The 23,934-nt window shown below is 40.5% G+C and overlaps 1 protein-coding gene and 1 long non-coding RNA gene across 3 annotated transcripts in view; one reads left to right on the top strand and one right to left on the bottom strand.

Moving 5' to 3' along the window:
- Nucleotides 1–23,934, bottom strand: part of LOC124380694 — a 79,137-nt gene that overhangs the window by 4,735 nt on the left and 50,468 nt on the right. The window lies entirely within an intron of this gene.
- Nucleotides 878–22,344, top strand: mfsd3 (major facilitator superfamily domain containing 3). Of its 2 annotated transcripts, none has more exons than XM_046841895.1 (6): nt 878–1,029; nt 1,540–2,341; nt 8,863–9,010; nt 12,101–12,201; nt 17,627–17,736; nt 22,021–22,344. In XM_046841895.1, exons 2-6 carry the CDS (start codon nt 1,654–1,656, stop codon nt 22,222–22,224), a joined length of 1,251 nt encoding a protein of 416 aa, XP_046697851.1. In that variant the 5' UTR covers nt 878–1,029; nt 1,540–1,653; the 3' UTR covers nt 22,225–22,344. The 2 variants fall into 2 exon arrangements, with proteins under 2 accessions (XP_046697851.1, XP_046697850.1); XM_046841894.1 differs by having other exon boundaries at nt 1,537–2,341.

Genomic DNA, 23,934 nt, shown 5'->3' with positions numbered 1-23,934 from the left:
TTTGGGTTTGTTTTTAATCTACTACGAATCTATTAATATCTGGTTTCTGTTTGACCTTTTGGTATTCCAACCTCAGTATCTGCAAACGCATTGGTCTCTGCACCTACAGCAACATGGTCGTGGAACAACTCACTCAGAATCGTGGTACCGCATACTGTCCTGTCAGCTTTCCTTTTATAAGTCACCGTCTAATTAAAGAGGGAAAGCTGATGGGACACGATGAAGTACCACGAACTGATGAACTGATGACCTGCCAGCTAAATAGCCACAATATATGTCCTTGATTATGTGTCAAGAGATAAAGAAAAGAAAAGGCGATCAATAAAATACATACAAGAAAGTAATTTATGCAGAAGTCCTAAGAGCCCATGCATTATAAATATTTTGTCTTTGTTTTCTCATGATCGACATGACGAAAGTTCTTTTCTCGTGATCTTGACAGAACATCGTTTCCCTGTGATAATCTTACTGTATAGCCATAACCGTGAGTTCAGTAATGGTTATTATTTATGATGCTTATGACAAATACACATACAAATTAAGTACTCATCACGAGGAAACAACTTTTGTAGTGTCGAGATTACGAGAAAACACAAGAAACCTAAATAATTCATGGCGTCTTACGTTGCTTTTTATAGATTTTTTTATTATTATTATTATTAATTGTACGGAAGTCCCAAAACTTTATTCAATGCAACAAAAAAAAAAAAAAAAAAAAAAAAAAAAAAAAAAAAGGGCATAATTTTTCTGTTAGTACAGAGCTTCCTAGGGTTGCTGGAACGACTTAAGAGACGTCCAATCAGAGCACGCCTTACCAGTGCGCCCGATCAGCCAATCGTAGCGCAGGAGGCGGGGTTTATCCGAATAGGGGCGGGGAGAAGGGAAGGACAACACGGAAGTGCTGAAGGCTGAAAGACCTTAATTCAAGGGAAGGTTGTTCTCCGGCGAGGGATGGAGGGAAGTCCTATTTTTTTTTCCAGAAAATTTTATCACCCAATGCACCCAAGGCAACATCTAATATCCACAGTGGTTAGTGGTTAATTATTGCAATTTGTCATTTCTTCGAGATCAGTAGTTATGGCTGATCATGTGTCTGCTTTGAAATAGGTTTCCTGTAATGCTTGCTCGTTGTCTCTTTGGTGCAAATGCAGTGCAATAAAATGCATTGATAGCTGCACTCTATAAATGTATATTCTGCCTAGTTTGACCTGCAGATTCATTCAGTGTGTACTAAAAGATGTCATTGAAATGATTCTGTTTCTGATTTTAAAACAGCTTCCTTCCTTCCTTCCTTCCTTCCTTCCTTCCTTCCTTCCTTCCCACCTAAACTCATTCATCATTTTCCTTGGTTCTATTGCGGTATAGATCATCCATATGCATCAATCAATCATTATGTACTCATTTTTTTTGTCCAAAATCCTCCACCAGCATGCTTCAAAAGTAAATAGAGAGTTTTAACCTATAGCTATGTCCTGGATGTCCACTCTGTCTGTCCACTGCTTTGCTTTTGACTCCAATTGTCTTTTCCTCCACTAGAAGATCTCAGAGTCCATCGCCGGAGCGGAACGGACGTTTATCTCGGAAGCGCACGTTTGTACCTTTGAACAGAACAAGACCATGAGCTGAAGTACCACCTTCCTGTATTATCCCGCAATGAACGACAAGCTGCTCTTCCTTGGTCTGCTGTACTTTGTGCAGGGCATCCCATATGGCTTGCAGTCCTCGCTTCTTCCGGTCTACCTTCGTAGCACGGGCCAATCGCTGACCCGCATTTCGCTCGCCAAGGTACTTTATTTCCCCTGGGTGCTAAAGGTGCTCTGGGCGCCCCTGGTTGACCGTGCAGGTACTAAGCGACGCTGGTTGGCATCGACGGTTGGTGGATTAGCCCTTGTGTGTCTGGCGGGCGCGACGCTGTCACCTGAGCTACAGCAGGGTGGTGTCGCGGGTGTGCTTCTGGCTATGAACACGCTGGCAGCGGTGCAGGACGTGGCGGTGGACGGGGCAGCCGTGAGACTCTTGCGTGGTGCCGCCGAGCTCGGCCTGGGCAACACGGCGCAGGTGGTGGGCTATAAAGCGGGCTCGGTGTTTGCTGGAGGTGGCCTGCTTGCCGTCATTGACGTAGTCGGATGGGGGTGGACGTTTACACTGCTGTCTTGCGTATACGGAGGAGTGGCGTTGTTTGTATGCGGTGTGAATGTACTGGACGGCGAAGCAGGCCGGGCCCCCGGAGAGGCAAGAAGGGTCACAAGGGACTCCGCAAGACCGTGGTTTATTTGGAGGAAGTTGATGGACGTGCCAGGGACGCCATGGACCATGCTGTACGTGCTTACTTATAAGCTAGGTGAGTGTTTTTGAAGTGGGAAAAAAAAACTCAAAACCTTATTCCCTGTTTTCCAGCCATATGCAGTGACTTATCTATTTTCTGCATTCACAGATCCTATGGCATTTTTTCAACGATTACAAATGTGAAATAATTAATAAGGAGATGGTAGTTTAGTGGTTAAGTCACTTATCCAAAAGGTCAAAAGTTCAAATCCCAGCCACACCAAGCTGACACTACTAGGCCCCTGAGCAATGCCCTTAAACCCATAGCTGTTCAGTTGTTCAAATGAAATAAATGTAAGTCGCTCTGGATAAGATGAAACAATGTCCTGTGAACACTACATTATAGCAGCTATAACTAGCTTACGGATCTTTTTTTTTGCCTTCTCAAGTTAAGATGATGTAAAAAAATTCAGCTCATATTACCGAGAAACTGAAAAGTCTCAGATTCAGACTTCAGCCAACAGTCTTCCAAAGTTGAAGTAAAGTGTAATGCTGTGCATCATCTCAATGCTCAGGTTGCTAAAATGTATTGATTTACGTCTCGCTCACAATAGTCGATTTCCAGAAGCGTTTTAATATATTGTTTTAATATATTGTTCCTTATAAAAGTATTTACACCCTGACTGATTGCATGTTACTGAATTTTAAAGGGCACATTACATTTTTATTTAGTTGTTAATGCAGAAACTCATCATAATTATGTTGAAAAAATTGTATATAAAAAGAAATTTCAGTTCTCAATGTCATAAGTCCAACAGTGTTAATCGCTGCAACAACAGCTTTAAATCTTATGGGATATGTACGAAGTGGCTCGTTTTTCTCTGCAGATTTTCTCCAGGTTGCTCACGGAGATTATTTACCACAGGTGGTTCTGCTACACTTATTCCCAGGGTCTCCTGAAGGTTCACCAGAGCCTGTGGTATAATACATTACTCAACACTTGTATCATTGAGAGTCTGATAGACCCTAGATGTTATATCATGGAAGATAAATAAGCCTGATTGTAGTTTATGACATTTGAGAAATTTTTTATTTATTTATTATTTTGTCAAAAACTGATGTAGTTCCCGCACCTACCACAAGATGGTAGTGTTCCCATCCATTTGCTTGACCAGAACGGCAAATTTAATTGTTGTAAAACGACATGACACTGTGAAACCCCGCTTTTCCGCTGAACTCCTGATACTCTGACATCCTGAATGTAGAATAAACACGAAAAGCACAGTTTCAACTCGCCACAAGCGAGTGTGCGAGTCGAATCGGTTATGTTTGGCAGCAGATGGGGATTATGTAAGGGATTAGTCTCTTTTGTGTCTGTGGCGATTTTTGGTCTGAACAGAAAATGGAAAAATGTGTGGGTTGTTTGGTCTGGTGTTTTTCTTCGTATGTAAATAAATTCAGTTTGTTTTTGTTTTACAGGGAGTTTGACATTTAGGGAAGCAGGCTGGAAGTCTAATAGAGTAAACGAGGGACAATATGATTAGGGATGAAAAAAATAAAATTCTCCCACTCTTTTTTTAATATGCAATACAGAGATTTTTCATCATCATCAATAATAATAAGAATTAAAACCATGCTCTTTATATTAAAAGTTGCAAGCTTCGTTTTTTTTTCCACAAAGGCCATAAGTTAAAATTATTGGAATATAACAAGTAATGCAAGCTTCCAGATGTCCAGATGTTTCAGACACAAATCAGGTACTGATGTAAGTGAGATAAGGAGGCCTGAGGTTTTCCACACACCTTCAACCCAATGTAGAGTATACTTAATAGAACATTGTCATGCTGGAACAGATATGGTTCTCCTTAGTTGGAGTGAAGGTGAAATTTCATGCTGCTGCATCCAAAGACATCTTAAAAAAATCGTGTGCCTCCAGTGTGGTGCCAACAGTTTGGAGAAGAACCACATATGGATGGAAATGTCACAACTTTTTACACACTCGTTTAACTCGTAGTAGCCATTTATGTATTTTTTTAGGTTTTTTTGTGGATGCTGAGAGGAAAACCGTGTACAGACACGAGGAGAATGTGAAGCAAAGTTGTAACTCACTCAGTGACACCATTCCCTTACCCTATTCTCGAATCTTTTCCATAGAAACCAGTTTTATTCCTAATGTAGGTCTGTATCACTCAATAAACAAGAATTTCTTGAAGTATTTAGCATACAGGACCTATATAGGACACCAAACTTTGCCCACTTCATATCTACTTTGAGAAGTTATTTTCATGAATTGGTTGATCAAGTAGAATCTAATGCTTTTGATTTAAACCTAAACTGACACAAGAATTAGCGTGATTGTGTATATGTCATTAACACCCAGCTGCTGTCCGATGGACTGTCCAACTCTGATGTTCGACATCTTCCCTCCATCCGTTCTGCTTTTCCTTCAGTCAGGTGCCACTTGTTCCGACCTTTTCTGACACTGTGCCACATGTGGCCTTGTGTTATAAGCTGTAGGCATCGAGTAAGGTGTCAAGATGAGACAAAGGAAGACTGAAAGGGGGGGCTCATGTGGTTAAGGGGTTGGGGGGGGTATGAAGTCCCCATCTGTCATTCAATGGTACAATGAAACTACGTTAGATGTAACTATAATTAGACTTAAATTGTAAGACTAGAAATGATGAGCTCGTTCTTTAAATTACCAACCAAATCTAAAGGAATGCGATTTTTCTGAATTAATCAGACTAATAGCAAAGCGGCGATTCTTCATAGACTTGTCAAATGTACATTACTGTACAGTTATATTCTTTCTTTACATTTCCCAGCTTGGGGTCTGAGCGCAGGGTCAGCCATTAAAAGGCGACCCTGGATCACAGGGAGTGAAGGACCTCGCTCAAAGGCCCAACAGTGACCTCTATTGGCAATACTGAGGCATGACCTTCTGTTCATTAACCCAGAGCTTTAACCACTTCCTCTCACTTCGCTTTAGATTTGTATTGAAGTGACAAGGCTTCATGTATACAAAAAAGCAAATTTTTTATAGGCTTTATGCAATAGAGAAATATCTCTCTCTCTCTCACACACACACACACACACACCCATCCTTTTTTTATTCTTTCTGCCATACATTTATCTGTCAGACATTTATCTGTCCCCTCACCCCATCCGTCTCTTTCTCCTTTCTCTTCTTGTTCCATATTACACATGATTACCTCTAACTCAAATCATTCCCGTCTCTTGTCTCGTTTTTTTTAACATGATCTCTCTTTCGCTCCCATTCCAGCTCTTCAATGCTCTTTTTCTCTTCCTTGCCTTTTTATCCTCTCGCTCCGTTTCTCGTGATGTCCTCCTGCTCTCTCTCCCTTTCTCTTGCTCTGTCGCTGTCATTAGATGTTTAACGAAATCCCAGCTGATATGGATAATGACTCTCCCAGAGAATATTTATAGAGATTGTTTTGGTTTGATAAAATAATGGAATCAGAGTGAAGGAGCGAAAAACAAAGACGAGAAACTAGTAATCGCACATCAGACGCGATCCAGCCAGTAACTAATCTCTTTAGGTAGAGATAAAAGTGAAGCATTGTGGGTAAAATAAAAGAAAGAAGGGTAAACCTGATGTTAGGAAATCACATTCAGTTCATATCTCAGAGTGGTGTTGAAATAATACATCTGATTGGTCGGGAAAAGTTGGTTTGTTTTGTCTAAAGGCAGCTCGAATGGCGACTGCAATTTAAGTACATTACAATATCATTAATGTGATGGTTGATCGGGTTGCCAGGGTTATAGCTTTTACATAAAATTGAACTAGGTTTAGCACAAGGATGTGGTTGTGGCTTGTTTATTGTTAAGAATGAAGAAGAATTGCTCCCAGTTGTAATAAATCTAATTCATTTTCCCCCCAAAAGAAATCTCAGTTTATTTCTCAATCGTTCTGTTAAGTTGTGTTTAGAAACGCTGATGTTTTTCATTTGAATGCCCACAAAACTGCATAAAAGGTCAAGTGCACAGACAGCTAGGAGCACGAAATAAAACATGGTAAAGGCAGAAAGGCAAAAAGTGCTAAATCCTCCATCAACTGGGGCATTTATTTACAATTTACAGCTATGTGAAGAAACCCTGGCCATCTTTTATTCTAAACTAATGTTCACTTGCAAAAAGAAGTTTTTCTTTCTTTTTTTGTCAGTCATCTTGTTTGATTGCTTGATCAACCTTACACTTTAAAGAGATATCAAGGCATTGACTGATGATTAGATGTTGTTAATGGAAACAATGCAAAAACGAAATGCAAACGCAAAATCTTTTTAACATAAAAATTGTATACACCTTTAAAATAAAATATACTGAGAATCAAATAATGATCATAAAAATGAGCACTATTTCAAGATGTACAGAATACTTGGTTTTGAGATAATGCTTGGCTACAAACAAGTGTCACACATTCTAATAATCCGTTAGACCACCTTTGCTTTGATTGCAGCAAACATTTATCGTGGCTTTGTTTCAGTATGGTTAGTCACAACATGCATATTGTTCAGAGCGAGAGCTGGACCCCTGCGTAAGGTCTTCTTCAGCTTAACTCCATGGGGTTAAAGTCTAAAATCAGTGGTGGCCAGAGCGTCACTAAATTTGAGCCCGAAGAATCCTAGCATTGAAAGTTTATAAGACTTATTAAAACCTGCGATGTTGTATGGTTTAGAGACAGTGTCATTGTCAAAAAGAAAGGAGGCAGAGCTGGAGGTAGCAGAGTTGAAGATGTTGAGATTTTCATCTGGAATGACGACGATGGACAGGATTAGGAATGAGTTTATTAGAGGGAGCGTGCAGGTAGGATGTTTTGGGGATGAGGTGGGATTGAGATGGTTTGGTCAAGTGCAGAGGAGGGATATGGGGTATATTATGGTAAAAGAATGCTAAGGATGGAGCCACCAGGCAGGAAAAAAGAGGATGTTGGGAGGGGAGACATCCAAGTAGAGGACAGGGTGGAATGGAGACGGATGATCCACTGCGACGACCCCTAATGGGAGCAGCCGAAAGAAGCAGAGGAATCCTACCATCGTTATCCTGAATATGTCCATGAAATCAGGGGAAGAAAATCCATTTTTGGAAAAACCTGGTCATTCAATATATTCAGGTAGTGACCTAAGTGTTTGGGCACATAATCTAGCTAAACTTAGACCTGACCAACTAAAACAACTCCAGATCATAACACTGCCCCCCATGGGTTTTGTACATCATGCGCTACTTATTTTTATTTAATTTTTTTACCTCCACACGTTTTGTACGTCTCCTTTTCCTGACAGGCCCATCACTATGGGACAGGGTAAATCTTGGATAAAAATGAGAATTTACTCATTGCAGAGCTATACAACTTGTTTTCAGCTCAAAGATATTAATCACTACAGGGAATTTTCTAAAGCTATCACCTATTTGCCTAGTTAATTCCAGATTGTTTCTTTTTTTTTCTTTTTACTCCGGCAGAGACTGAGAGAAAAATTGGAAGGATTATGGAGTGGATAGTAGTGGTGCTCAAAAAAGCCACAATCCCACCGAAATGTATGTGGACCATGAAGATAAAGCTCTCTTTTTTCCAATGCTTGAACTTCTGAGCTGGTTTCCAGTTGTTGAGATGTAGATTTCACCGAGACCTGGCAATCCTGCTTTGATGTTTCCATCAGCTGATCTTGTCAGTAATGACTGGGTAGAAGGATTTTTTTTGTTGTTGTTGTTGCACTTCAGCTTTGATTGACCTTACAAAGTAGGAATTATGAGGAATCAAAGTATTGATCTGACAGGAAAAGGTCCTTGTTTCTGTCACGGGTTGAAAAAGTTTCGAGCCGAAAAGTGAAGGCGAGGCGACGTTTTTAAAACACAACAGACTGACTGCTTCGCCTTGTAAAAGCAAAAGGGGGGGTAAAAGAAAGAGAGCGAGAGAGCGAAAGAGAGTCCCCGAACATGAAGAATAAATCCGCCTTTTGTTCGCACATTCGCTTTTTATAGACGGATCCTTTACACGGTTTAGTTCGGCTGTCTCAAACGATCGGTGCAATGAAAGCAACGATGGTTGACAGTCGAAAGCTCTGTCAGCGCTCGCGCGGGATCTTTGGGCGCTCGCTATCATCTGATTAGTTGCGTTTTTGATTTGACTTTCTTTTTTTTATTTCATTCTTTTTTTTCCCTCCATTGTGGGTTCCCCCCGGACGACTGAGCGTCTGCTTGACGGCGGTCTCAGAGCTGTCAGTCATGCAAGACAAGCCGCATAAATAATGACAGAAGCGTTGAATAATACACGGCTAAACCGAACAAACTCGCGGCGCACGCCAGAGACAAAACTTTCCCGCTCGCAGATAAGCGCATGCAGAAAGCTGTGATGTAGGATTGCTTTTTCCCCATTCGTTTTTACTTGGGGTGCACGGAATTAAACCTTTTGGTTCTTTGTGTCTTTTCCACTCATTAACAGATTTGATGAAGAAAGGAAAAAGTGGGGTTTGGCCTGGCGACATTAATGTCTACCTCTAGCAAATAATGCTAGAACCAGTGTGAAAAATATTCACCATTCATGTTTGACATCCCAATATCGCTTTTTTTTTGTGTGTTCAGGTGAACAGGGTGCCATCACTATGTTCCCACTCTTCTTGTTGGATCACCACATGACTTCGCGAGAGCTCGGCCTGTGGAACGGCGTGGTCGCCATGGCCTTCTCTATTTGCGGCTCCTCCCTGGGAGGCTTTTTACTCTCAAAGTACAGGTAACGGGGGTATTTGTTTTGTATTGTACTTAGTAAAATTGATTGGAAAATAATGTTATACTACTGCATTAAACCCATTCAGTTCACAGTTACTGGTTTGGGAGGTGTGGCCTCTGTGCCAATCTTTGTGGAGGTGTAGCCTGTGTGTCAATCTCATTTAAGGAGGTGTAGCAAATGTGTAAATCCCAGTGATGGAGGGATAACCCATGTGTCAATCCCAGTGATGGAGTTGTAGCCCATGTGTCAATCCCAGTGATGGAGGCGTAGCACATGTGTCAATCGCAGTGATGGAGGTGTAGCCCATGTGTCAATCCCAGTGATGGTGGTGTAGCCCATGTGTCAATCCCAGTGATGGAGGGATAACCCATTTGCCAATCTCAGTAAAGGAAGTGTGGCCTCTGTGCCAGTGCCAGTAAAGAAAGTTTTGGCCTGAGTAACCATCTCTGTAAAGCAGGTGTGGCCTCTGTGAAAGTCCCAATAAAGGAGATATGGTGTGGCCTCTATATTAGTCTCAGTGAAGGAGGTGTGGTCTTTGTGTCAGTATCATTGAGGAAGGTGTGGCCTCATTAGAAGTCCCAGTGAAGGAGATGTGGCTGTGTTTGTTTCAGTGAGGGAGGTTTGGCCCCGGTGGAAGTCTCAATGAAGTAGGTATGGACTCTGTGGAAGTCCCAGTGAATGAGATGTGGCCCCTGTGGAAGCCTCAGTAAGGGAGGTATGGAATATGGGGAAGTCTCAGTGAAAGAGGTGTGGCCTTCATGTCAGCCTTATTGAAGGAGGTATGTAAGGTCAGTCCCAGTAAAATAGCTGGGCAATGTGTTAGAGCTAATGAAGAAGGCGTGGCCGTAATGGCGATCTTTGTGTAGGTGTTTCCTCCTCGACCAACCTTTATCATGGGTTTCATGAGTTTCAGACGAATCATTTGGCATCCGAGTGCAGAATCAGGTTCTTTGGCTCGTTGCACATTGCATGCCGAAGTGTAGCGCTCAATATAATTATGTTGAATAGAAAATTTGCAACAAATAATAGCAATAGTAAAAAAAAACTGCATATGAAATAGAATTTTTTCCATTCTGTCTTCTATCCTTTTTTTTTTTTTCTAAATGCATTTTCCAGGAAAGACTACTGTGTGTGCGCACTGACCAGCCCCCCGGAGAGAGTGAAAGACTAATGGAGGTAAACACAGCTCAGTCAGTGAAGTGTGAGTTGTGAGCTCACACACACACACAGAGAGAGAGAGAGAGAGAGAGAGAGAGAGATGAAAGCTTCCACTGGAAACAGCAAGCCATGTGTTTGTGTATAATGCTGATCTGAGATCAGTCTGGATCATATTGATCATGCTGCTCAGCCCAGTTCTGGGATTTTAGTTAAGCCTAAATATGATATTGAATACCGTCAATACCATTCAATGATACTGACACATCAGCCACACCTTCTTTTGGGATACTCTCACATTGACCACACCTCCTTCAGTGATATTGACAAAAAGGCCACACCTTCGTCAGTGATATTGACAGAAATCACACCTTCTTCAGTGACATTTTATTTAGGGATACCGACAGAGGCCACACCCCCCCTTCAGTGATGCTAACAGGTGCAGACCAGAGACTAGTTATACCATCCCCGTGTGTCAATCTAAGTAAAGGAAATATGGTCCATGTGTCCATTTACATGTCCACATTTAACCCTTGACAATCCAACGTTGAAAACTCATGCATTTGCCCACTGAAAAGCGAACAGTCGGGGCAGATCTGATCTGATCCTCAGTCTTTTCTTTCGCTTGCGTGAAGAAATGGAATCATGCAACAGAGGTGTGTGTGTGTGTGTTAGGGAGTGTAAAGTCATTTGTACGCCTCTCTGTCGCACACCGGCCTCATCTCGTCAGACACAGGCGCTCATTCAGGCTTCGCTTCCCACAGGTTGGGTTTCTGCTGTTTGTACATTCGCAGATGCTAAAAGCTCATTTGGACTCTTATCCGTTCCATCTGTAGCGCTCGAGTGACCACAGATACACACCCGAAGGCATCGGTCATCTCTCACACACACATAACCCTGCTCTTTCACTTGCTTGTCATTCTCTCACTCTCTCTCTTTTTTACTTTCTTTCTCTTCTACGTTTGCACTCCTGCGTTCTTTCTCACCCGGTCTTCAATACCCCTTTTCCTCTTTTCTTTCCCATTTCCCTATCTCTCACGCCCCTTCTCTGTCTCACATCCTTTCTTCTCTTCTCCCTTTCTTGCTCTCGCGTACCCTTTCTCCGCAACACGGACTCCTGCTCTCGTTTCTTTCTTTTCTCAACCTCTTTCTTATAGTTTTTTCTCTCAGCTTTTTTTCTTCTCCGGGTGCCTGCTGGTCTGAGCTGAAGGTTCAGTGTTTTCTATCACCCTTTCTCTCTCTCTCTTTCTCCATCATCCTTTCTTTCTTTCAACACGATTCACACGACCATCGCTGCTCCGTGTTAATGTTATGATTTTTTGAAGCAATCACACGTCGTTTTTATCCGTTTATCGTTACGCACAATATTTTCCGACTCCTTCTATGGAAAACACAGCGAACATGCACATTGTGAGAATTCTATAACGTAGTGCGAATCTTCGATGCGGGACGCGTTCGAGACCCGACTTTGCTATATCACTGCAAAAAAAAAAACAATTTCCAAGGACACAAACACTCATGTCCCACTGCATATCAACACACTCGCACTCACACACATACACGCACTTATTTTTGCATGATTGATAGAGTCCACTGGGTGCTCTGATTGGCATTAGTAGATAATAACTTGTATATATATGTGTGTGTGTGTGACCTCTGATGGTCACTAATTAGGATGAGTCTAATCAGTCAGTGACATGTTGTGTTATTGATTAGGCCGTGAAGCAAAGCTCAGCAGGAGGCTCTTTAACCGAATAACAGCGAATCAATTACTCTGAGGCAAAAAAAAAAACAAAAACAAAGTGTGTGTGTTGTGAAAAGTGTTAATTTCTTTGCAAATTCCCACTCGATGTCGCAACTTCACTGCCCCCCGATTGACCAACTTTTTCTTTGTTGTGAATTTCATACATCCATGAAACTAATTGTGTGTGTTTTCAGCATCAGCATGTTAATGAGGCGTGTGTTCGTGATGAGGACCCTCGGCATGGTCTTCCAGTGTTCGCTACTCACGGTGCTCGAGCCCTCTCCTCTAATGAAAGGTGAGACACACACACACACACACACACACACACACACACACACACGTTCAATTCAGCTGGTCAACCAGAAGATATAAACTTCGGACACATCGAAGTCAACCAGCTGCTTCTTCTCAAACTGTTGCTTCTTCTGCTTCAAAGGGCTGTGAGACATATTTAAAAGGAAAACGCAGTCTGCCCTCTTCCACATACCAGAGCTCAAGGTCACCTCTGATTGGCTAGTTTCATTGCGATGGACTGAGGATTGAGAGTATGCTCACCTTCCTACCCAGAGATCTCTCTTTCCGTCTTTCTTTCGCTCCCTTTCTCTCAATCTTTTTTTGATCCGTGTCTCCCCATCTTTTCTTTGTCTGTCAGTCTGTCCCATTGTTTTGTCTTTTTTTCCTCCCTGTCTTTCTCTCTCTCAATCTGTGTTTGTCCCCTTTTTTTTTTGTCTTTTTCTCCTTGTGTTAGTCTGTCAAACAGTCTGCCCCGATACTCTTTCTTTCTCCCTTTCCCTCATTTTCTTTGCCTTTTGGTCTCTGTTTTCTGCTGTCTTTCCTTTGTGTCTTTTCAAGATTTTCTTGGTCGGTCTGTCAGGCAGACCACCTTTCACTCTTTCCGACTATTGGTGTGTGTGTGTTTTCTAACTTTACCGTCTGTCTTATTTCTGTCACTCTTTTCTTCTTACTCTCTCTTTCATTCTGTGTGTCTTTCCTTGTCTTTTTTTTCTGGTCTGTATGTCTCCAACTGTCTTTATTTTTTTGTCTCTCCTCTTTCTTTTCTCTCTCTCTGTCAGTCAGTCTGTCCATCTGCACCCCCCCTTTCTGTTGGTCTGTGTTTCTCACTTGTCTTTTCTTTGTCTGTCTGTCCGTCTGTCAAGCCATCGTTTCACCTCTCATTCTCTCTCTCCCTCTAAGTTATAAGAATATAAAAGAAAAAGTACAGACAAACACCAAATACTGGAAAGAGGGGTGGGAACGCAATAAACACCGAACATGAATAGACATGAATCGAATTAGAAGATGTAAAGGAACGTATGCAGGATAGGATTATTTTATCTATATTATATACATGTACAAATGATTACGTATTATTACGGATCTAATTTGATCCGAGTCGCTGGATTAGAAGCGATTTTCGTTCCTTGTGTGATGATGAGTAGCTGCACTTCCTTCACGTTTCCCTGAAACGCAGCTCAGTTTGTCTTCAGTGCTGAAAAAGGAAGTTTGGGATGATGGCTGTAATATGTTGTGATCTATTTGAATTTCTTTTTTTTTTTTTACTGCAGTCTCTATTTCCTGTCAGTCGCATTGTTTAAACAGGCTGATAGGTTTCTTCCTTTTTCAATTAAGTTTGTCTTCTCTTTCAGGATCTTGTTCTTCAGATATTCCTCTGATTGAATTCGTGTTTAGTGTCGAGTCCGTGTTGAGTTCGGTGTCGGGATTAGATTCCCTCGCACATGTTTTTGAAATTTGTTTGAAATGTATTCAGTCTGGATTCTCTCTTTCTCTCTCTCTCGTCACTGTTTCCGTCTCGAAGCCAACAATATTTTTTCTTGAGCGCTCTCGCTGTTCACTTTGATAAATGAATAACCTCTCCCTCTTTCTCACTCTCTCTCTCTCGCTCTCATCCCTTTGTTTAGTTTTTTTCATGTTTATTTAATAAAAATAAAAAGATGAATCATGCCGGGGTTTTAGCTGACTCACTTTTATGTTTCTTTTTTTTCTCCTTTTCGCTCCCCATGAAGCTGCAGCTGTCAGTGTTTCTGTCACTGTCTTGTTCTTTTTTCCTCCCTTTCTCTCTCTCTCGTCTTGTTCTCCGAATCTACTCTTTACATCATCCTTCTCCTCTTCATCCTTCTGTTTCTCCCCATCCTTACAAATGACATCCTAATGAAAATATATATTTCAATATTGTATGAGTGGCTGTGGTTGCTGGAGTAACTAATATATATATATATATATATATATATATATATATATATATATATATATATATATATATATATTTTTATAAATTCTTTAAAATTATTTATTTATTTATTTTGCTATGTACTTTGGTTTTTAAGTCACGTTCAATTTTAATACGGTAAGTGGGGAGAAATGCAAAACAATACATTTTTTTCTATTAACGCAGTTTATTATGATTAACATTTTGACAATTTACATTTAAATACAATGCCTGCTTGGTTAAATAATATATACATGTAATTTCTTTATAAAAAAATACAATAAATGAAATTCTATTATATTGATTAAATTGAGTAATTAATTAAGTTGCCACAAATTAGATTGGTTAAATAAAATAAAAGGAATGGAATTAAATAAAAAAAAGTTGTGTGTGAGAGGATGGATGGATGGATGGATGGATGGATTTCTTTCTACGAGCGAGCTTTCCATGGGTTGGAAATGTGTGGAAGATTTCCAGTTATAGAGCTCTGACCTCAACCCTATTGAACATCATGGCTTTTTTCACATGGACAAATTGTGCACAAAAAGTATTGGGACACCTGACTTTCCCAGCCGTATGTGGTTTTTCCTCAAACTGTTACCACAAAGTTGAAGGCACACAACTGTATAAGATCTGTGGATGTGGCAACATGAATCTTTCCCTTCACTTGAACTAGGAGACCCAAACCTGTTCCAGAATTGACTCGTAAGTCACACAGTGAGCTCAAAAGTATTGGGACACCCCACCATCATATGACTAAGATATACAATTTTATTTTGTACACTGTAGACGATATACAATCGTATAAAAATGACCTTGTATGCTTGAGATTTCCCGTTCTTGTATCTAGGGAGAGGCCTCCTCACCTCACCTACATCACTAACTGACTGTGGTCAAATGAATCTCACTAAAATCTCCACAAAATCTAGTGGCACCTGTTCCCAGAAGAGTGGAGGTTATTATAACAGTAAATGGGGACTTTATGTGGGATGGGATTTTCTTGTGAAAGAAAGGAAGTGCTTTTCTCTTACTTTGTGCTTATTTATGTCGCTTCCCTGTCGACTTTATCCCTTTAACCAATTGAAAGAAATGTCGAAGCTGTTAATTAATAGTAAGCGATCACGCTGGAGTTCACCTGTTTTCTTGCTCTTGTGGAGCGCATGGCACGCGACGTCTCTTTGCTCTTTGCTCGCTCGCAATGTTGTATATTTCTGCCGTTTTTCTTCTTTCAAAAAAAAAGAACGAAAAAAAACATCATGGAATTAAAAGGCTCATAAAAGAGGCATTATCCGAATAACATCAAATTGAAATCTTCACAAGAGCATGGACTCTCCTGTTCCTATAGTAACTTACGACGCAGGCGATTGGTTTAAGGCTTCGGTGTTTGTGCTCCATTTTTGCTGCTGCTTTAAATTAAAAAAAAAAAATAAATAAAAACTGTCGTTGCTTTTATTTTTTTTATTTATATATCTTTGTTTATTTAATTTTTTTAACGCTGTACACACATTTCTCCTGCTTCGGACACGAGCCCATTACCGCAGTTTTAAGTGTTCGCATGTTCTCCACTTCCTCTTTTCCTACTTTCTCACACTTTGCATTGGTTATCGACGAGATTCGTTCCGAAAGACGAGAGTGTGTCCCAAATCATGGAAGTCCATTGAACACGCCTTGGGCTTCGGTGCTCATCAGTGAAATTGAGATGAATTCAAATGTAATACTTTACGTACGACATCCAGTTAAATTCACAGGTTACAGATTTGACTAGGGCTTTGAATTATGATTTTTCGATCTTGCGATGACGATAGCGATACGACAAAATTGTCAAAATATTTAACATTTCTTGCAACAGGCACAGGCAGCAGCGTACGATGTACGATATGTTGTATGTGCAGTTGGGCTGGGCGTATCTCTCGCCCTGTGAGATGCCCCACTCTCGCTAGTCGTTAAAAAAATTGTCTCAGCATGAAGCAGGAAAGACTGTCACAGTCATGGCACCATGTTCGACTTACGATATTTCTGACTTATGATGGGGTCGTCGTAACGTAACGTGTTGTGTTTTTATTGATAAAATCTCGCACAGTATCACGATTGTGGTTTTCTTGTTTTTTGGAAAGCTGCTTAAAAATTTCCACTAAATCTTTGCATTTATCGCCAGCTTTAAAAAACATGCTCCAATACCTGCTCTACGGAGGGACTTTTATAAAAAAAAAAAATCTATTTTCAATTACGGTGTTTAAAAAAAACAGTAACTGCACTCTACATGTTTTCTTCATATTTTAGTTTGAAATGATCCCAAACTTTGTCGTGTTTTTTGGTTCCAAAAAACGTTCCACCATTTTTTATTCTGCAGCATCATCTATGTTACCTGTCCAGAGCACTCCAGAGTTTAGACAGCGGCGCATCAGTGATAACTGTCCATGGGAAACACAGAGCTTTGCGTTTTGTTACATTTTGTAATCGAATTATTCGAGGAATCATACAACCGTCGTCACACACATACACAGAGTATTCATGCACTATATGGCCAAAAGCATGTGAACACCGCGTCAATCATGCCCATATAGGCTTTTGGGACATCCCATTCTACATTTTCTCTCCATTTGGTCTTAAAATATGGTCCGCTCTTCTGGGTAGACATTCCACTAGATTTTGGAATGTGCTTGTAAAGATTCGTGCTTATTCAGCCTCATTGGTGTTAGAAAAGTTCGAAAAGTTTAATGTTGGGTTTTATAGTCAAAGACTAACATTTGCTTTTAGTTTATTCTCATTCTATACACTTGGTGGTTCTGGGATATGAACTCACAGACTTCCGATCTGAATGAGTTGGACAAAGTTCTATATTTTAATACTGAAATGTTCATATGCAAAAATTGGTTATACAAATATTACACATTGATATAAAACATCAGTAAATGATTTGCTAATGAAAATTTTTCTATAAAAAAAATACACTTCGACTGACTCATATTTATGTAGTTAATATCAGCCTGCCGTGGCATTTCCTGGAGTTTAGAGAGTATATTTATGACTTTTTTCAAGCTCGTTTGAGATGGTTTGACGTGCAGAGGAGGGACATGGGGTATAACGGTAGGAGAATGCTGAGGATGGAACCACCAGGTAGGAGGAAAAAAGGAAGACCAAGGAGGAGGTTTATGGATGTGGTGAGGGAAAACATAGTTGGGGTGAAAGAGGCAGATGTAGAGGACAGGGGGTATGGAGACGGATGATCTTTTTTTTTTCCTTAATTTGGTAATGGAGCAGGTTCAGGTGTTTTTAGTTCGGATGTAGGAATGAAGACATTTTATATGATCGTGCACTTTATACTTTGTGGCAATAGTTTGTCAAAGAGTCACGCACGAGAGATACGACGAGATACTTTTGCCTTCACGTTGATACTTTCAGTCTGAAAAAGCATTTGAATGTCTCTTGTCTAAATATATGACACTGTTGACCGTGTGTGTTTGTGTGTGTGTGTGCGTGTGTTTTCTTCCAGTCACGGCGGTGCTGAGTCTAAGCATTCAGCACTTCATCGCAGGGCTCATCACTACGCTCACCTTCACCTGTATGATGCACTGCACCCAGAAAGCCGAGGAGAGTATCCAGGTTCAGTTCAATATTTTTGTTTATAGAGTGCTTTTAGCAATGGACGTTGTATAAAAAAATAAATAAGTTTAGTGCCTATAAATTTGTTCCTTATAGTTGTAAGTTTATTCCTAATGAGTGAGGTAGTGGCAACAATGGTAAAAAAAACCTTGAGAGGAACCAGACTCAAAAGGGAAGCAGAAGGCAGAGGTACCACACCTGATCCCTAAACTCCCCCTCTAAACTCCCCCTTTACTACAGTCCAATGCAGCATCCCTACTGACCCCAGATCAGTCAATAGTTGCGTCTATAGGAAAGTACCATTATGAAAAATTCTGAAATCTACAGCAATATATACAATTTCAATGGCAACCGAATATTTTCTGCTGTGTTTTGTTTTCCACAAAGTCAAAGTAGCTGTTTGTTTAAAAGAAAGCACTGACAAACACACCGAGACGTCAGCGAGGCATGCGTTTGAAACGCTCTCTGGCCTCGATCCCCTGTCCCTCGTCACACCTGCCTAGAAACTTCACAGGCGCTTTCTGGCATCACTCACTGAAGCTTTTCAGATCGACACATCAAGAGCAAACGAAGCGCTGCTTTCTTTTTTACATGGGTGCCCCCGTCAAGTCGATGCCAATCAATAAAGAAATAGGCAATAAAGAAAAGAGCAAATTTTGAATTAGTATAAATGTAAAGGAAAAGAAAAAACAATGGGAGGCATCACATAAACAAGGACACAGGAAAAATGGAAAGAAAATGTCACTCCGTATTTAAACCAATTCAGTTAAGTTACTTTGGAGTCTCTGAGTCTAATAATAATGCTATATGTATACATATCAATATTTTGTGTGCCCATTGAAAACCATTGTTATCTAGTACTGCTTTAAGTCTCCTGGGCATGGAATTTACTAAAGCTGCATAGAATTGTTGCTAGGATCTTCTTTTACTCCTCCATAATAACATCACTGAGCTGCTAGATGTTAGACACATGGCGCTTCACCGCCTTCATGTCTAGAGACATACTTGACCACTCCATCACCTTCAGCTTCTTCAGCAAGGCAGTTTCGTCTTGGCGGTGTGTTTGGGGTCGTGAATTATGATGGAAAAGGGAAGGCATAATCTTCTGCTTCAGAATGTTACAGTACATGTTGGAATTTATGTTTACCTCAATGAACCGCAGCTCCCCAATACCAGCAGCACTCATGCAGCCCCAGACCATGATGCTACCACCACCATGCTTGACTGTAGGCAAGACACAATTTTCTTGCTTTTCCTCACCAGGGCATCACCACACATGCTGGACACCATCTGAGCCGAACAAGTTTATCTTTATCTCATTAGACCACAGGAAATGTTTCAGGTGGATCATGCTTTTGAACATTTTATCTCCAGTAATCTGTTTGCAGGCTTTCTTGTGAGCCAGCTTCAGAAGAGGTGAGCTTCTGAGATGACGGCCATGCAAACTGACTTGTTTGGTCTGAGCACTGACAAGCGGACCTTCTGCAACCTCTAATACAATGCTGGCAGCAATCATGCATCTGTTTTTTGAAGCCTTTGAAGCTTCTGCACCTGATGCACAGCATAAGGACTCAACTTCTTTGGACCCTTGCAAAGTCTGTTCTGAGTGGAACCCGTCTTGGAAAACATCTGTATGACCCTGACTACTGTACTATAACTCAGTTCAGGGTTTTACTGATCTTATAGCCTCAGCCATCTTTTTGGAGAGCAACAATTCTAATTCTCAAATTCACAGAGAGTTCTTTGCCATGAGGTGCCATGTTGAACATCCAGTGGCCAGTATGAGAGAATTGTACTCAAAGCACCAAAGTTTTAGTGCACTAATATAAGATATACAAATTTGTATGGTCCTATCAAGCATACACAAACCATGAACCTGATGAATAGCAGATTTGGCTTTGTATAGTTATGCGACATACAGTTAGGGGTTTCCTCTCTTTTGTTGCCAGCTATTTTAACAATTACGGCTGTATGTTGAGTTATTTTCAGAAGACAGTAAATCTATACTGCTATACAAACTACACATTGACCACTCTAAAATATATCCAAGATTAATTTCTATAGTATTGACCCTTGAGATTATATACTAAAATAGTTGAAAGTGTACTTACTTTTGCAAGGTACTGTATATATATTCTAACTGGTGCTATTCTGACCACGTGTATCACTGCGTCTGCAATATCATTATGGACAGCAAGTTAGAACAAAGAGCAAACATGAAATTCTGCGTGACGCTCTGAAAATCTGCTACAGAGACGCTCGACGTGACATACGTTTGCAATACGGCGATGCTGCAAATTCAGAAGAACATCACTGGAAGACGTCGAGATCATGAAAACCTTCTAAGTGCTAAACCCCGTTTGGCAACTTGTGCATGATGATCCACATGATCTTACTTCCGCACCCACCCTACTCGCCAAATTTGGCTCCTGCAGACTTCGCCCTCTTCTTGAAGACGTAGATCCAGCTCAAAGGTCACCTTTTGTTGACACCATTGAGGAGATCCAGCACGAATTGCAGAAGGTGCTTGACACGCTTCGAAATGAAGACTTTAGGACACATTCCAGAAGTGGCAGGAACTTTGAAAAGCACTGTATTGCTGTGCAAGGGGACTATTTTGAAGGTGAAGATATGTAAAGATATCTAAATAAAGTACTTGTAAACAGAGGTAGTCTGAAACTATAAATAAATAAATATATAAATACATCTTGAAACTTATATATATATATATATATACAGTACAGACCAAAAGTTTGGACACACCTTCTCATTCAAAGAGTTTTCTTTATTTTCATGACTATGAAAATTGTAGAGTCACACTGAAGGCATCAAAACTATGAATTAACACGTGGAATTATATATGGAATTATATACATAACAAAAAAGTGTGGAACAACTGAAAAATGTCATATTCTAGGTTCTTCAAGGTAGCCACCTTTTGCTTTGATTACTGCTTTGCACACTCTTGGCATTCTCTTGATGAGCTTCAAGAGGTAGTCACCTGAAATGGTCTTCCAACAGTCTTGAAGGAGTTCCCAGAGAGATGCTTGGCACTTGTTGGCCCTTTTGCCTTCACTCTGCGGTCCAGCTCACCCCTAAACCATCTCGATTGGGTTCAGGTCCGGTGACTGTGGAGGCCAGTTCATCTGGCGCAGCACCCCATCACTCTCCTTCTTGGTCAAATAGCCCTTGATGCCTTCAGTGTGACTCTACAATTTTCATAGTCATGAAAATAAAGAAAACTCTTTGAATGAGAAGGTGTGTCCAAACCTTTGGTCTGTACTGTATATATGGTCTGCACTGTATATATATATATATATAAGTGAGGCTATCTCAATGCAGCCTCTATGTGTAAGTGTGTGAGTGTGTGTTCGGTCATCGGCCCGATTGTGTTCCTTAGGCAGTATCGGGTGACAGAAAAGAGATACTGTGAGTGCCGTTGAAAAAAAGCTCTGGAGAGAGAAACAGAACCCTTTTGAAACAAGTCCGCAGAAATAAAAGCGCTTCGCTCGAGTCTGGTGGCCGAGCCGTGCGAGCCCGAGTGCACACTTAGTGCTCAGAGAAGCGTACAAAGCGATCCAGAACCTTAGCTACTGGCTGCTTGTTTTTCATCTCAGAAGACCAGGGTTTTTTGGTACAGGTTTCGACAAAACATATTTTCTTGTCGTGCTGTCATGGCAACCACGTGTGTGCATATAGCCATGAGGAATCTTATTCACCATGGTGTTCCAAAGGTGCAAGGGCAAATCCTAATTTGGGATTTATGATTATTACTGTTCAGCATATCGATCTCGAATATGAAGCTAAAGGCATGTTTTGCCGCATGGAAAAAAGTATTGGGAAACCTGACTTTCCCAGCCATATGTGTTTCTTTCTCAAACTGTAACCTGTTCCAGCTTTCGAAGACAGCTTCATGAAGATATGTTTTACATGAGTTGTGCAGAAGATCGTGCATTCTCCCGCTCTAGAGCTCCGACCTCAACACTATGGAACAACTTTGACAACACAGGCCACCTCACCTACATCAGTACCAGCATTTTCAGAGATGGCAAAAGTACACACATCCTTCACTAAAGTACAGATACTCAGGTTTTAAAAGACTCTGGTAAAAGTTCTGGACAGGAAATGATACACCAGTGGTAAATTGAAAAATCCGCGCATTGACATGAAAGTGGTTGACGGGAGAAAAACGGCGCACAACGAGGAGAAAAAAATATCGATCGTGTCACCAAATAGATTGAAGCTAAAGTAACAAGTATATTTCTCTGTTATACTGTATTTCAGGCGACGCACTACAGTTTCTTGGCTACCCTGGAGGTGTTGGGGAAGCTGTGCTTCAGCGCACTGGCCGGCGCCATAGTGGACACGGTGGGCTTCCCTATTGCCTTCCTCCTCTTCCTCTTCCTCACCTCTTGCAGTGCACTGCACGTTTGGAGAGCCATGGACACGGGGGTTCTGAAGGAACAGCTCAAAGAACAGCCGCAGTAAACCAGTGTGTGGATGAATGAATGTGTGTACAATTGAAGTGAAACGGTTCGGAAAAGAAGGCAAATACATAGACAAGCTTTTCACTTTAAAATGCTTGGACACACAACTTAGACCAAGTAAAAAAAAATAAAAAATTATATATATATATATATATATATATATATATATATATATATATATATATATTTTTTTTTTTTTTTTGTGTGTGTGTATGTATTCAGTTCACATTACAGTTATTATACAGAGGTCTGCATCGGAGGTGAATACAAAAAAGTCTTCACATACAGCAGATTAGCAATACTAAGATTAGACTAGCACATTTCAGTGTGATACAGCACTAGGGCTCGGACAAATTCGCTGCTCAGACACAAGGGCTTTAAAAAAAAAAAGACCAGGAAACCGCTCCAGGAGTCCTCTAATAAATCCAGGATTACATACAGTCATTTCATGTGTCTAGCATTTCAGGATTGTACCTGGAGAGATTTTGGGTTTTCTGGTTCTGCAGAACCTGACCAGGGAAAGTCCATGCAGATATAGAACTTGCCGGATTTATGGGATTCATCTTAAGGGTTCTTTTATCTATTTTCAGCAACTGCATTATAATTAAGATTAGTAAAGGTGTTTCATTAAAGGAAAACCCACATTTTTTAACTTAGAAGTGTATCATATGTGACTGGTTGCTTGTGCGACCAAAATCGTTTTAAGAACTAGTTGGAAAATATTACAAGTGGGTAAAAACTATTGTGGAATAATACCAGAGTTGTACAAATCCATCAATTGAACTAGTTGTTCCTGTTCCAGACTGACAAAGTGCACAATGCCAGCTCCATAAAAATATGCTTTACATGGGTGGGAAGATCTTAAGTGGCCTGCTATAGAGCTATGACAACAAGACTATTGAACACCTATGGGGTGAATGAATGATCTTACAGTCCTTGAGGCTGAATGAGCACAAATCACATTCCAAAATCCGATAGAACATCATTTCCAAACCAAAATCTTCCTCTCAGAAGATCCTGCACATTCTTCAAGAACGATGAATCATTCAATGACCAAGATCTTTGATTGGCAGAGATTAGCAGATTAATACCTAATATAGATTTTGCATATCGGCTTGTCTGTTAAAGAAATTTAATAAAATCTCTTCCGGGTACAATCCAGATACAGGACGCATGAAACACCAAGGTGTAAACAAGGTGTAAAAGCTTTCGTAGCAGCCAGACATCGCCAGCATGTGAGAAACTGTGCCAGGAGATCGTCCTATTATGCACTTCAGCAGGCAGGAAATCCACAAAAAACAATAACAATTGAGCCATAACTGAGCACATGGCATTCTGGCAGTACGTTCGCCAAAAGTGTAGTAGCCAGTATTTAACTTACACGTTTAATATATTGAATGCTTTATATTACAAGAATTAGGTCTCTAGAATACTAACATGTAATGAAAACATAGTAGAAGTAGATATATTATTATTATTATTAACAACATATTTTAGCTGACATGGATGTATATCTATGTAATCTGGATGTACAATATTATTTCCAGCACTAGAGTCTAGAAATGTGTGGAACTTCTTGCTTTAAACTATTGTTTTTTTTTATGCAACGATGCAATAAGGTTTGCTCTCAAACGATCTATTTATGTCTAATACTAATCGATCAGGGGAATTCGCGTGCCATGGTCAAGGTCTGGCTGCATAAAACTACCTT

The sequence above is a fragment of the Silurus meridionalis genome, chromosome 27, assembly GCF_014805685.1.
Source record: "Silurus meridionalis isolate SWU-2019-XX chromosome 27, ASM1480568v1, whole genome shotgun sequence".
NCBI classification, from domain to species: domain Eukaryota; kingdom Metazoa; phylum Chordata; class Actinopteri; order Siluriformes; family Siluridae; genus Silurus; species Silurus meridionalis.
The sequence above is the reverse complement of the archived record's forward strand: the minus strand, read 5'-3'. Positions and strand labels throughout refer to the sequence as shown.

Bases quoted from the DNA above. Each gene is read 5' to 3' on its own strand.
- mfsd3 (XM_046841895.1), top strand. From the start codon at position 1,654: ATGAACGACAAGCTGCTCTTCCTTGGTCTGCTGTACTTTGTGCAGGGC. The intron at 9,011-12,100 runs GTAACGGGGGTA...GTGTGTTTTCAG, and splicing joins TTTTTACTCTCAAAGTACAG to CATCAGCATGTTAATGAGGC. The intron at 17,737-22,020 runs GTTCAGTTCAAT...ACTGTATTTCAG, and splicing joins AAGCCGAGGAGAGTATCCAG to GCGACGCACTACAGTTTCTT.